This window comes from Achroia grisella, unplaced genomic scaffold (assembly GCF_030625045.1).
Source record: "Achroia grisella isolate CSIRO2021 unplaced genomic scaffold, CSIRO_AGI_Agris_v1 utg840, whole genome shotgun sequence".
In the NCBI taxonomy this organism is placed as follows: Eukaryota; Metazoa; Arthropoda; class Insecta; order Lepidoptera; family Pyralidae; genus Achroia; species Achroia grisella.
Genome location: NW_026713038.1, coordinates 2,276,175 through 2,290,794, shown reverse-complemented (window position 1 = coordinate 2,290,794; position 14,620 = coordinate 2,276,175). Strand labels below are relative to the sequence as shown.

The following is a 14,620-nucleotide window of genomic DNA, read 5'->3' as shown; positions in this document are numbered from 1 at the left end:
ATTATGATTATGTTCCTTGTATAAATATGTATTTAATAAAATATCTGTTGTGGTTAAATTTAGCATGTGGGCGTACTTATCAGTTTAATTATTTTCTACACGACTGAGTAACATAGAATAGTATAGATAATCCATCCGTATTCATTATTGTACGAAATTGTATGCTATGAACATTATTAATAAAGTAAGAGATAACAGCATACCTTACAATAAAATTCTTATAAATTGAACGGTTATAGAACAGATTAAAGAAGCTTAAAATATAATAAGGAAAGATACGATCTTTGCAATAATATTAACATGGAAATTGCTCTAAATTTATAAAATTATTAAAATAAAGGTCAAAAATAAATAAGAAAATACATGTATACGTATAAAATATATTTTAGAAAGTGCATTGCATTATGCAATCATATCGGTATAAACAATCTCTTTATTGCAGACTAATGTATATAGGTAGGTAGTTACTATAATTTTGTAGTAGATTATTTGTAAATAAACGTTAAATAACGTGTAAGTAAATTTTGTAGTTTATGAAGAAAGAATAAATTTTATGGATTATGAAAATTCTGTTAAATGTTAATATGTTTTATAATTTATATTAAGTTAATTATAATAAATACTAATTGTATTCGTAAATAATGTCTAATATTTTGGTTTAATCGTCATAATAGCTATTTGTAGGTCGACGTGATACAGTAAGTATAGATTTATCTTCTGGACACGCTGTTTGCTTGTAATCTGGAAAATAAAAAAAACTACTATATTGTCAGCTTTCCTTGCATCACTATATGACAGCTTTTCGTAACTATTACCAAAAGCTGTCATATAGTAATTTTCATTTATTACTGTTTATAATATTATGTAGTATTTTCACTTGAATAAAATCACGCATCTTATCATATTTTATTTGTTATTATTAAGTTCCTTATATTTCGGCAGTATTACAACTGCCGTGATCATGTGTAAAGAGTTTACACCGTGATTTTACTAAATTTTCTTATAAGTTATGCCGCGTCAAATGTAAAATTATAGTAGTAGTCGTATTTATTTTGTAGTGGTTAATGATAACTGTTGCCTATATAAACTACGATCATCATATTATTCTGTGACGCCCGCAATCCACTCATGCGTCTTGTATTGTAATTTTACTGCCTACTTTTATCCTCTAACCAAAACATAGCTTACAAAGCAAGTTGTTTGGGTTAAAATATGGAGACCCACGCTGAGTACTTTTTACAAAGTATACCTTCTTCCTTCAATAGATGAGTAAATACTAACTTCGTCGCCTGATGCAGTTGAAATCAAACATGTCGCATAGATCCCTGAAACCCATCACGTCTCCGGCATGGCTGATGCCACAGATCGGCACTCGATCATGGTTGCAAACCCGCGCCATGCTGCACCATTTCGCACCCATCTAGAGGCATAAAGTATAATTGTTAATCACCAAACTTTCACTCTATCAATCTTTTCATCCTCCTTACGATCCATTTATCAGAGGGAGTTAAACATAGACTATAGTTATGAATTTAATATTAGGAACACGCTCACGTCTCGTCCGTTCAGTTCGCGAGCTGTCCAAATCACTGTTCATAGGACGCCATCTTGTGTCCCACTACTTTCTAAAAACCGGAAGTGATAACAACGAGAATGATTTTTTTTGTCTAAGAACATTTGCGACCTAGATTTATTAGGTACGCCATATTTACGACTTTTATGGTATATTATACAATCCAAATAGGTGGTCATAATTTATTGGTCCTATTTCTTGTTTTAATGTATTATTTTATTTGTGTAAATATACTTTTTTTGAATCCCATATAGTGTAAACTATATAGGATTTTAAAAGTTAGTACATCTTCTAATTCTAAGTCTATTGCTAGCAATGTTAGCTACATTGGTAGCAATGAGTTGACTCTGGTTGTTTGGAATAAATTGTTACGTTGGACTAAACGGTCTGTACACCAATTTGTACCTATACCAAGTTAATTTTGTACTTACAAAGTTGTCTGCTTTTCTGCTGTGTTTCGGTTGAAAGGTGAAATCAGGCTGTATGACGTCACTACGTGATATACGTGGTGCTGTTTGCAATCTGTGTGGTGTGCTGTTTATAGGCGATGGTTGCCGCTAACATTCCAGTAGGCCACCAGCACGTTTGCCATCCCACTGACATAAAAACCTATATCTAAGTGTATGCGTAAACGCTATTTCACTAAAATCCACGAAAAGAAGTAAATTTTGGTGGAAACGCTATACAAAGTTGAATACAATAAAATGTTATTACTTTTTTTACCTTCCTCCCCATTGCGATGTCCTCGCTGTCGCGATCTTGAGGTGGCCCATGAGCTGCCACACATAACAAACAGCACACCAATAGAAGAGAAACTGGAAAACAATTAAATATGACAGATATAATTATGAAAAAGTATTTTATTACTAACTAGCTCCTTGCCCTGGCTTCGCCCGGGTGTACATGTATTATACATATAAACATTCCTTTTGAATTTCTTTATCTATTAAAATAGACCGCTTCCAAGTCCGTTGCGTTGTTTTAAAGTTTTAAGCACACATAGAAATGGACAAACTGCGACAGCGACTTTGTTTTGTACACATAGTATGATAATAGTAGATTAAAAATCATAAGCATGTAAGTACCATAAATAATCATATATGCATTCACATCTCTTATTAAAGATGAGGTGGGCAAGTGGTGGTGGTGCTGGGCAAGAACATTTGCTCCATAAAATAAGAATAGATTACGAGTATTCATAGCCTATTCGTTTTTTTAATGGAACAGTTTTTTTTATAGAGAGTATATGTATCGTATTCAATACAATATAAGTATAAGCCGTTTCGATTGTAAAACAACAATTGAGTAATCGAGAATGTCTTCTTTATGGTAGTTGGTTGATAATATTGAAAATATAGTCGACTTTTGGTGAAATATAGTACAGAAATATAACACTAGATTTAAGTAACGTATAAAATACTTTTTACCTCGGAAAAATATGTTACTCTATTGGGAAAATACAAGAGCTGGTTCGAGCGAAAATTACACAGAAATATATTATATAATACAATGTTGACATTAATAATAAATATTCGGACATTTTAGCCCCGACAATACAATCCCGTGGGATAACAATTGAATTTTTAGAACAGACAGTTCTCGGAATTTTATGTGATGCTGTATATAGAAAACATTTAAGACAATTTAATAATAGACAAATTACAGAATAATAGTGTATATAACACTATTTGTATGGTTACCTGATACAGAAGTTATGGACATCATTCCTCCACAAGGTTGTGCTTCCAAACTCCAAGTACAACTGTTGTGATATTGTAGCAAGTTAGGTTATTACCAGAACTATGTTTACAATTCTAGACTATTGTCTAGGTTATATCTAAACTTCCTGTTATTTTACTAACTCCAGGAACGTTGCTGGTGACGGTTTGGTAAATATTTTATAAAGGAGGTACGTGGCTACATTTATAACTTGCTGCAATTGTGAATTCTGAAATAAACAAATTATATAAAAATTAATTATTATAATTAATTAATTAATTATTATTAGTCAATTATTAATTTAGGTACATTTATGACCGCAGTAAACTTTCTTTTACCGTATGATGTGATATGATAGTAATTTGTACACTCTCTAATATAAGAAACATATATGTATATAGTTATAAGTATATATATATATATATATGTAGCTTAGTTGTTAGTAGTAGCACAGATAACATAATATTATATAGAAAATATAAAATCTAAATTTGAGGGAATAGCATATCCTGTTATATTCAAGTTGATATTTACATCTGTAGATGATGGTTTCTCTAATTGCAAGACGGCCGACTAGCAAGCAACTGGTTTATCATTTGTAGTATTGCAACAGTCTCTTGGTACTATTTATAGCATGTACTACAATAAAATAAAAACTAAATATAAATGATTTATTTCCATATAAGATTGTTCTTCAGTCTTCGGAAAGTAATTTATCACTACCACAAAAAACTATAATTATGTATTTTTGTTAGACGAAAAAGAACGAGTCACCTCAGGCATTTGTTTGTACTGAACGGGAGAGGAAACCTTAATTTATCTTTTATCTATAAAAAATATATCATATTTACCACAGAACCTAAATGAATTGCTACCCACACAGTTATACCACTCACAAAAAATACTTGATGTACACGAAATTACCTAATTGTATAAATTTTCTTCTAATAAAACCAGTTATTTTTCTTTTATATATCGTTATATCGTAGTAAAAATTTTCTAATCATTTTACTGTACTTTATCTACGTTACACTCGCTCTGTACTAATAGTTTACGCTGGTGCATGAGGTCAGGTTAGTTAGCCCATCGTGACAAATTCACCAGGAATTTATAACGATAATTTCCAGAGGGACTATGTACATGAATGTCAACCTCGTATGGTGCATTGCTAGTAATACCTATACATAATAGTTCATATTACTAACAATGCGTTTCCTTCCAAAACTGAGGACTTGCTTTGACTTGATGCCTCCGTAATGTGTAATTTTACATAGAATATAATAGTTTTACTGGAATAGGTACTAACGTTTTTTATACTGGCAGTTAAACTCGAACATATCACATTTATCCAAAAATCGTCTCACTTCCCTCGTAGTAGAATCCAATCCACAACGCCTTTTGCCCGTGTGCACGCAAAACTTTGACTCCAAACATATTTGCTGTAAAGGAAAAGTTTGTAAAACTAATTTTACTAGCACAAAGAGGAAAGTTTTAATTTTTTGTTTGTATATTAGATGTATATACCCAAAAAATACGAACATTATTTAACGTTTTTTTTTATATATAGAAAGTTACTTTATTAAAGATATATTAAGAGCTGCGTTTTATTTTAAACTTGCATCTTGAATTAATTGATACAATGTCGAACTAATGATTAAAATAAAAGATAAAATTTAAATAAGATCCCTAGAAAGTACGTGACATATAAATCAATAGATATAGCTTTTATTTGCGTTACGACGTTTCATAAGAAAGAAATTGGGCTATATTTAACTAAAAAAGCATATGAAGTTGCGGGTACTATACAATGGTAACATACTTGAAGTTCCTTTCTTGTAGACCTTTGGTAAGTTTCTATAATAATATTAAAAATTATGAATACTGATATTAATGCATTATGACATGTCATTATAATAAAAAAAACTAACTGTTGATATAAAAGATGTTTAAATTTAAAATGCAAAATACATTTGTACGTAAATACTTATGTAATTGTGTTATGTCTGTGAAAAATAATTTTCTGTATTATGATTTAGTGGTGATAAAACGGACGTAAATTTAAAGGTCTCTGCACAATGCGTTGTAATAGAATGCATAACAGAAAATATAGTGACTAGGTACTTACCAGTATTGATGTGAGGACGAAACTTTTTATGGAATGAAATCATTTGCATTGTGTGACGTAAAGTCTATTAAAAAAGGCGTACCTAACATGGGTTAATAATTTTCTTATTAATAAAGTTATTCGCGTTTTTAACGAATAATATAGATCTCTCGACGTGTCGACTATTAGGTATTTATTTTTTAAATTAACACCATTTTGTCAATAATCGAAATTTTATTATTCCTTCATTCAATATATGCATGCATCTACCTATCATAACTAAAAGAAGCCATCCTTTGTTTTTATTTTAGATAATTCAAACTGCCAAAATTTTTAGATTACCGTTTTTTTTGGAGTTCCTTCTTCTGCAAAAATGATGCACATTAATATTTTTACATGATCGACACTGCTGTATTCTTAAAAGTATGTTCTATTTGAATGACCGTTATTGTAATAAATAAAAACCATCCATAAAAAAATCATAGAAAGACATATTTTATATACCTCACAACTGCGTAAAACCCTTATGAGACTTTGGGAATGTTGAAGAGCTTCACACTCAATAGTCTCTGTCTATACTGTAAGGGGTAAAGTGGGACGAGAGATAAATATCTGTTTTATTAGAATTTGACTGTTAGTAAAATTATTTACAAGTATTGTTATTGTTAAATGTGTACAGAGCTCTATAAACTATAAAATGAACACTCAATTTTATTACTGTTTCATGCGAGGGCTAATAAATTTATATAATTTCACAATGGATCAATGGCTTGCAATAACTTTGTTAGGTGAGATTTTAATGTTTAATCTAATGTTTGTTATTTTTAATTTTAAAATATAAATATAGTATTGGTTTTAATTTCAGGTTCGCTGTTACTTATCTCAAGTTTTTGTTCAGTTGAAGCGAACGTTGTTAGTATAAATATATAGTTATTATGTCATATTCTGGTTTTAAAAGTATTGAGACCTTTGATAGTTGTTAGTTAAAAAACCTCATCTATCACTCTCCCCTTGTAATGCGACAAATATCATATTATAGACAGTTCTTAAGATTACAATATTTACTAAGTGTACAAAGCTATGTTAAAACACGAAATTATTCCGATTTAAACCAGAAAAACCATATTCCAAATTCAAAATAACACATTTTTAGATAGTTTTCTCAGCTTTTTTAATTATGCTAGTATAGATAAATTTTGATTATTTTATCAGGCTTGCTATAATGCTAAAACATGTCTTCACAATAGTAAACAGAAGTGTGGTATCAATAAGAAAGGTCAATTTCGTCGGTTCTTCGATTCCTGCGACATGTTGGAGTACAATTGCTTGAATTCAGAAAGTATAACTCATTATTATTTACCTGCAATTAGATTTTGCTTTGTCAATATAATCTGCTTTGTGTTTAACAGCTAAGAATACAATATCTATCTACTTTTTAATCGATAGCTACTATAACATACCAACATTTGTATTAATGAGTACGATTGTTTGTATCAGTAGGGGTGTTTTCTATGTATACTTTGTATGTATTTAAAAAAACAGTCTATTAAAGTATTTCTAACCATTGTATAGCGCCCATAATACAATTTCTGTTTAGCTTAGCCTGAGTAATTATTATCGGACAGATACTAATTCAGGATCTTTGAGTAACAGTCGTGGTAATAAACCATTAGGTCACAAGGCTTTAGCAGTTTTAAGTAAATGAACTTATTATTTGAACGTTTCTCAATGCATTGCTTTTTTCATGTTCTGAACCAGGTAAAACAATAAAAATATGCTTACCATACTTATATATAACGTATCCGTATGTATTTTGATCGATCCTACTTTATTTGGTAATTTGTCCTCAAGAGAGCAATATATGATATATCGTTATCCCATGGCATAACATTTGTTATATAACTTAATAAAATTAATATAGCTGTAAATTTTTTGTTTTATAATATTGGTTAGTTTATTTTATTGAATCATTACGAATATATTGAACATCAGTGAAAACTTATCATTACAAACATCATTACATAGTATAAAATAAAGTCGTTTTCTCTGTCTGTTCTTCCCTATGTATGCTTAAATCTTTAAGACTACGCAACGGATTTTGAAGCGGTTTTTTTAATAGATAGAATGATTCAAGAGGATGGTTTATCTTATATATAAAATTCTTGTGTCACAGTTTTCGTTCCCATACTCCTCCGAAACGGCTTGACCGATTCTTATGAAATTTTGTGAGCGTATTTAGTAGGTCTGAGAATCGGCCAACATCTATTTTTCATCCCTCTAAATGTTAGGGGTAGTCCACCCCTATATTTTTATTTTTTTATTTTAAGGCAAAACAACGTTTGCCGGGCCAGCTAGTACATATATAGAATACACCCATGCCAAGCCGGGGCAAGTAGCTAGTACGTAATAAAATGATAACAGATTTAAAAACTTTTGCATTTATCAAATATTCAGAACTATTAATTTAATATTATCTATACATATTTTAATAATTTTATATCACGTCTGCTGGATTGTTATTTGATTATATATAAATATATCATCGTTTTGTTTGTAGATTACATAAAAACGGCTCTAGAAGATTGCAAGTCTTTACCCTTATTGAAAGTAGGAAGACTTGAATAAAGATCATCGTTGTCAGTTATGATGTTTGAATTATCATTTGTATAGTATATAACAACAATATAATAAATATAAATATAGTACCATCCATGATTTTTCATTTTCTCTAACGCATTAAACCATTAAACCGCAGGACTAAATATTATATTTATAAAGTAAATCCCTGGAAGAAAGGGTTTATACTTACTCTACATAGTTTTCTTTTGTATTATTCTATACTAGCTAATTTCCGCAGAATTGTCTGTATGAATGAAAATATGTTATATCATAAGAGATATCATGACATAGAATTCGAATTCGTTCAGTAGTAGTAAACATTCATAAATCTTCACAAACTCACTTGTCAATATTATTGACAATTTCCTTTGCATTTCTATTAGCGTATAGTAAGCGTTAGTCGCCAGATACGAATGGGGTCTAGAATAATGCCTTGAGGAAATACCAGCATATTACGAATTATAGATAATATTATCAATAATTTTTTTAAGGTTTTATTAAGAGAATTTACTTTTCATTGCTAGCATGAAACTACAAGCATCTCGCCTGCTCGCCTGGCTGTTAGCAATAAGTACTGGTGTTGGCGTGCCACGTATTGTCACGTGATTGACAATCCCGTGTGCGGTAGAGATCGCCGGGTCAGTCAGTATCGAGTATTTCAATGCGAGTGTACTATGTACAAGCATAATTGTGAAGCTGGTCATGGTTCGTAATTTAATTTTTTTTTCATAAATCTTCCATTTTGTCATATCAACTGAGGTAGACTGTACTAAGCTGAGTGCGTTGGTCTTATATATATATTCAAGCCACAAGCAACTTGACTTTTAAGCTGTATAAAGTATGACAATAACAATGATAGCCCTGGGCAATTCTCTCAGCCCCATCTAGTCCCAAAAGCAGACCTCGTGTAATGGGTACTAGAAAATTGATACATTTTTTTAAAATTCGTAATACACACATAGAAAACACCCAAACCACTACAAACAATTATACTCATGAACAGAAATGGTTCAAGCGAAGAATCGAACCCACGATCATCGTAAAGTAAAACGGCGTGCTAAACCGCTACACCGCAGAGGCTGTCGAACCATATATTTTAAAAAATCATGTGGCATAATTCCAAGGTCGTTAGATAACAGTAATTCGAAAATTATTTTCAGATTTCACTGCAACAAGTGGTAGCGTAAAGAAATGTTCGAAGCATAAACATTAAATAAAATCATTCATCCATATAATTGCTTTTCATTGAATTGCGCCTTAATTAATAGTTGAGTAAACTTCGACGACGACTTAATTAATTATTACAATGTTGAATATAACTCTATTTGCATTCGGTAAGAATTTGATTTGTGTGATTTACCCATAGATTATGTAGCGTACGATAACCCTATCACCAAGGCTTTCCTTATTTGATGATGACGGCAGACACTGGCGAGGCACCAGTGAAGATGATGAAATTTTTTTTTTATAACACAGTTGACAAACGAGCATGCGGCTCACCTGATGGTAAGTGATTACCGCCGCCCATGAGCACCCGCGACACCAGGGGAATTGCAAGTACGTTGTCGGCCTTTTAAAAAGGAATAAGCTCTTTTCTTAAAGGTTTCAATATCGTATCGGTTCGGAAATACCATTGCTGGAAGGTGATTCCATAATGTGGTTGTGCGAGGCAAAAAGTTTCTAGAAAACCGCACTGTGGAAGACCGAAATGAGAACGCAGTCAGTTCAGTCAGCTCATCGTGTCGAATTCAATTGAAATTAACTATGAGTTTCCGGGAAGAACCTGCATGGAGGTAGATCTAATATGGTTCATAAATATCATTGGGATTATTAGTCCCTATTACTAATAATCAATTTAATATTTTTATATAAATAAAAGAACAAACACTTATTAACGACTAAATTCACCATACCATTTTAGATTATAAGACAAAATGCATGTCTGATTCACATTCTATGGGACTTTCTAAATAGTAAAAGAGTGTGAGAATAAAATAATTTTATAGTTATATTTTCTAATATTTTACAGTTATGCTTTTTCACATTTCTTGTGGTGAAAATAATGAAACAGATGTAAGTGCTATTGTGTTATATTTCTTTTAATTGTAGTTTTGACGAGACTTTATGTTCGAAATTTGCGTTGGATACCTATGTATATCAAGTAAATTAGAGACACCATTGTTAGTATTGATACAATTAATAATATCCACAATGTGGCCAACCATTCACTGCCTGATCAATGATCAGTCTTCATGCTAGTCCTATCATCCAAAGGGGTTCGATTCCTTGCTTGGCGCATTTATTTGTATTCCTGAGTGTGATTGCTTGTATTGAGCTGGGTGATTCTATGTATATTATGTGTGTTTCCAATAAAAATATTCAGGTGTTTCTATCATTTATCTAATATCCATAACACAAGCTTAGCTTAGTGCTAGATGGCGTTGCGTGAAGTATCCAGTGTTTATAATATTATTTTCATATTTTACTTTTTATTATGTAGCCATTTGATAATCCACGTATGGTGAAAAACTTTGCTTTATATCACTGTTATAAATTGAAGACTTGTACACCTGGCAGCACTAGTCACAAAATATGTGGCTATGATGAAAAAAACAACTATCTTGCCGAATTTGATGATCCCTGTACGCTTCATAAAGTGAATTGTGACGGCAAAGGATGTAAGTAGTGCATAGTTATATTAAAAAATAAATCACTTTATACTGGAAATGTAGGCAGCAAGTTTCTATTTTAATATACGAGTATATGCGGGTGGTTGCTACATGTTCACTAATTTTATTTACACATAGATGAGTCTGCATTCTTGTAAGTTATTTTTGATTCATAAATATAGATTATAATAATATTCCTTACCTGACCTTATAGGACTATTATGTATGAATATGTTTTAATTTTGTTATATTTGACTAATTAATTATTATTAAAATTATATTATTAGAATTATTATTAACACAATAACTTTTAGATAAGCTGATGGGATAAGTATCACTATGTAGGTAATATCACCAACTTTTCATTGTCTGTGGTATCATAAATTCATAGGTAATAATTTTATAAGACAATGCAATCATCAAAAAATCGATGTTTAAAGGAATCATCAAAATCGATCTCCATAATATGATAAACGTAGAAGTTAGTAAGTGTGGATGGATGGATGGATGGCAGGCTCATGACATCAGTGTAACATATAAATTTCAGGCTGGTGAAACCAAGGGCGCAGCTATATCTAATATAAAAATACAATTAAATTCAAAATCTACCCATTTGCTATAATGATAGTATGTATAATTGCTTTCAGTTTATATAAAAATTGGCGACGAGGTATGTGAAATGAAAAAGCAGTTTGCAGCTCAGTACAACTTGACGTTTAATTTCGAACATATAAACAGGACTTGGGAGTACAATAGTAGCACCACGAAGTCTCCGTTGAGGAAAATTATACCTAGCTTGGTGAAGCTTGTCTTAGAAAAAATATTATAATAATTAAAGGTTTATAAGAACTGTATTTTGTTTTATTAGACGTATTCCTTTTTTTTGATATATAGAAATTTAGTACGGAACGTCTCTGTTGATAGAAAGATGATACAAAGAGTAGATTTTATACAAAGTCGTTTGTATGGGTACATCTGTTACACATATTTCAGCTGTTAAACTTTGCAGGCTATTTCTAGATTCAGATAAGAGTGCGAAATTACAAGGTACGGGATTATGATATCTTAGTCCCCCGAAATGGCAATATCTGAGAAAATCGATATCTTACAAAATGAATATGTATAAAAGAAAAATTTTATTTCCATTTGAAAATGCTTTAAAATTATTTCAATATTCGCAATTATGTTATCTGTGATATTCGTTAACACAAATGCCATCTGTTATTTTACTTTTGAACTAAAACGAAGGCAGCTGCTTTTTAAGCAATGAGTGGTGACTAAGCAAAAGTTAGAGTTTACAATTAATAGATGTCGCTACTAGTTTTCCATTTATTAAATTTAAATTTTAAAAATTAAGGGGATCGCAATTAGGAGATGGTCTTTGTGTGTGCGAATAAGTTACGCCATATCTTCAAAATGTTTTGAACCGGTATTTTGAGTATTTCTTATGTAATTGAAAGTATTTATTTAGTTATGGTACTATTATAAATATATAATAGGCTTTTTTGAGGCATTATGGCATTATGGTAACATAGTCGTCAGTAGTGTCCTCATTGTGACGACTTTTCAAAGAAATTAGAAACAATTCCGATACGTATGTATAGATTAAAAAAAAATAGTGTAAAGCCTCCAAAGGTATGGATGAAAATATGGTATTGACAGCAACATTTTTTAAAATTATTTACTTATACTCATAGACTCCTAAAAATCGCTATTTTCAAAAAGTAAAACGTACTGTATAATGATTTATACGTAGTAATTATGCATATTATTACGTTAATTATAAAAAAGTAGGTAAGTAAATTGTATTATTTGGCAAAACTGTTCTGCGAATTCCATTTTAAGTGAAAATGTCGCTTTATTATGAATGAGATTAGATAATATGTCTCGCCCACGTCTTCACCTGTTGTCCTCACGAAATTGGTATAACAGTGTCGTGTTTTTATTAAGATGGTAGTGAGAGTATGCGAAATGTGTGTGTGTTTAATTGTTCCATTCATTACAACGTTGTCTCTGACTACCTCATCTTGGATTATGATCTTGAGGTTTTTTTATGAGTTTGCACTTTTACTACCTTATTATCTTATATAAGCATTATATATATTATACTTATATAGATTGAAATAAACAACGTGAGTACATTGCGTAAAATATTTTGTTTAATATTTCAAAAGACTTTTCGTAGGAGTTTTTCAATATGTACTTTGTGTATGTACCTACATACAGAAGGTATTGAATAACTCCTACTATAAGATGAAAGATGACCCTTGAATGTTCTTGTCAGCATTCCGTACTGATAACATAAATCAAATTTCAATTAGTAAATAATTAATGTAAAATTATTAGTAATGCAATCCATGTATTAATTATAAATATCAAAATTAGTAAAAATTATTTATATATTTAAAAGTGACAAGTGACAAGTATTTCTGAAAATAGATTAATGGTGTTTTGCGTAGAAATCTTAGATTTGTATGATTATTAGATTGGTATTTGTAATTTATTTGTATTTTTGTCACAAAAACTGAATAGATTTTGATTATTTTTATTGTACCGAAAGCAACAGGTAATCCATAAAAAATATATTGACGGGATTTTTTAGAACTATTAGTTTGTGTAGATACGCATATAGATAATGATTATAGTTAGCCTAGTTATACCTGATTACATAGAGCGTGGGTACAAAACAAATATTTTCTTATTAATGTTGTACTATCAGCAATATTTTCACCTTAATATATAATATTAAAGTAGAAAATCAAATACCTACCTCCACAGAGAGTCAGTTGTTTAAAGGTCACGGTACAACGAAACAGTTTCAATAAAACTTCAGAAAAGGGCAAATGGATCACTTGGGCATTAAAATACTTCTAATTAAAAACAGCAGGTAATAAAAGCTCAACATGATGAATAAAAGAAAAAATATTGAATATTATACGACTAGATATCTATTAGCATAGCTTACCGATAATAACTTCCTTTAAACTGTACCTACATCCGATTGAAAGATCAGAATTAATGATATCAAAAAAACCGTTAAATAGTGATTGATCTGCCTAACGGTCCTGAAGGAAACACCGCTCTTATCGATATAACGGTATTGATACCGCACCCCTTTGTTTTAATCGGTATCAAAATTTTTATTCGATTTAAATTCAGTGCTCTCATCGGGCACGTGTTAGGAGTGCGTGCGTATAAACGATTAGAATTAGAAAGGGTAAATACGAGGAATAATATTGTTTACTAATTTTCAATTCAGGGTGTAAGCCGGTGTCGTGTATATGCAGTCCACACGTGGCAAATGACATGAAAATCGTGCGTTTGTATGATATGAATAAGGATTAGCATGTTGTCGATTGATCTATCGATAATTTATGAATAGACAGTTAGATATTGCAATGTATTATAATTTGTGTAGTGAAAAGATGTTACAGTTATTAAACAAATACCGATAATTTATGAATAATAGCACAGTTAGATATAATTTATGAATAGACAGTTAGATATTGCAATGTATTATAATTTGTGTAGTGAAAAGATGTTACAGTTATTAAACAAATACCGAATAAATTTATTTTGCATGTTGCTGCAATAGCAGCAACATGCACATAAATTACATAGCAAGCACATAAATTTATTCGGTATTTGTTTAATTTATTCGGTATTTGTTAAATTTCATAATAATGAAGAAATTATTTACGCTTTGCTCTAATAGTGCTATCTACTAATAAAACGAATAGGTTTTAACATAAAACATTTAATTATACAAAAATTTGGAGGTCCAATTAACGTCACTATAGACTACACTGAATTAGGTATTGCCATATAATATTGTAATTTAGATTCCAAAAATTTGGTTACACATTATAATATAGCACATATAAAATATGTAGCCTATATATAAGCAAGACTTACTGAAACATAAAATATCTTGTA

The 14,620-nt window shown here is 30.5% G+C and overlaps 1 protein-coding gene across 1 annotated transcript; it reads right to left on the bottom strand.

Moving 5' to 3' along the window:
- Positions 1–479: 479 nt before the first annotated feature.
- On the bottom strand, positions 480–8,719 carry LOC131852128 (uncharacterized). The gene is made up of 5 exons (XM_059202765.1): positions 8,570–8,719; positions 4,599–4,731; positions 2,288–2,388; positions 1,282–1,420; positions 480–741 (listed from the first exon to the last, which is right to left on the bottom strand). Exons 1-5 carry the CDS (start codon positions 8,717–8,719, stop codon positions 659–661), a joined length of 606 nt encoding a protein of 201 aa, XP_059058748.1. The 3' UTR covers positions 480–658.
- Between the last annotated feature and the right edge of the window lie 5,901 nt (positions 8,720–14,620).

Coding starts and splice junctions, on each gene's coding strand:
- LOC131852128 (XM_059202765.1), bottom strand. CDS start 8,719: ATGACCAGCTTCACAATTATGCTTGTACATAGTACACTCGCATTGAAA. Junction 4,732..8,569: donor TACTTATTGCTAACAGCCAG/GCGAGCAGGCGA, acceptor TTTCCTTTACAG/CAAATATGTTTGGAGTCAAA. Junction 1,421..2,287: donor TGGGGAGGAAGGTAAAAAAA/GTAATAACATTT, acceptor TTATGCCTCTAG/ATGGGTGCGAAATGGTGCAG.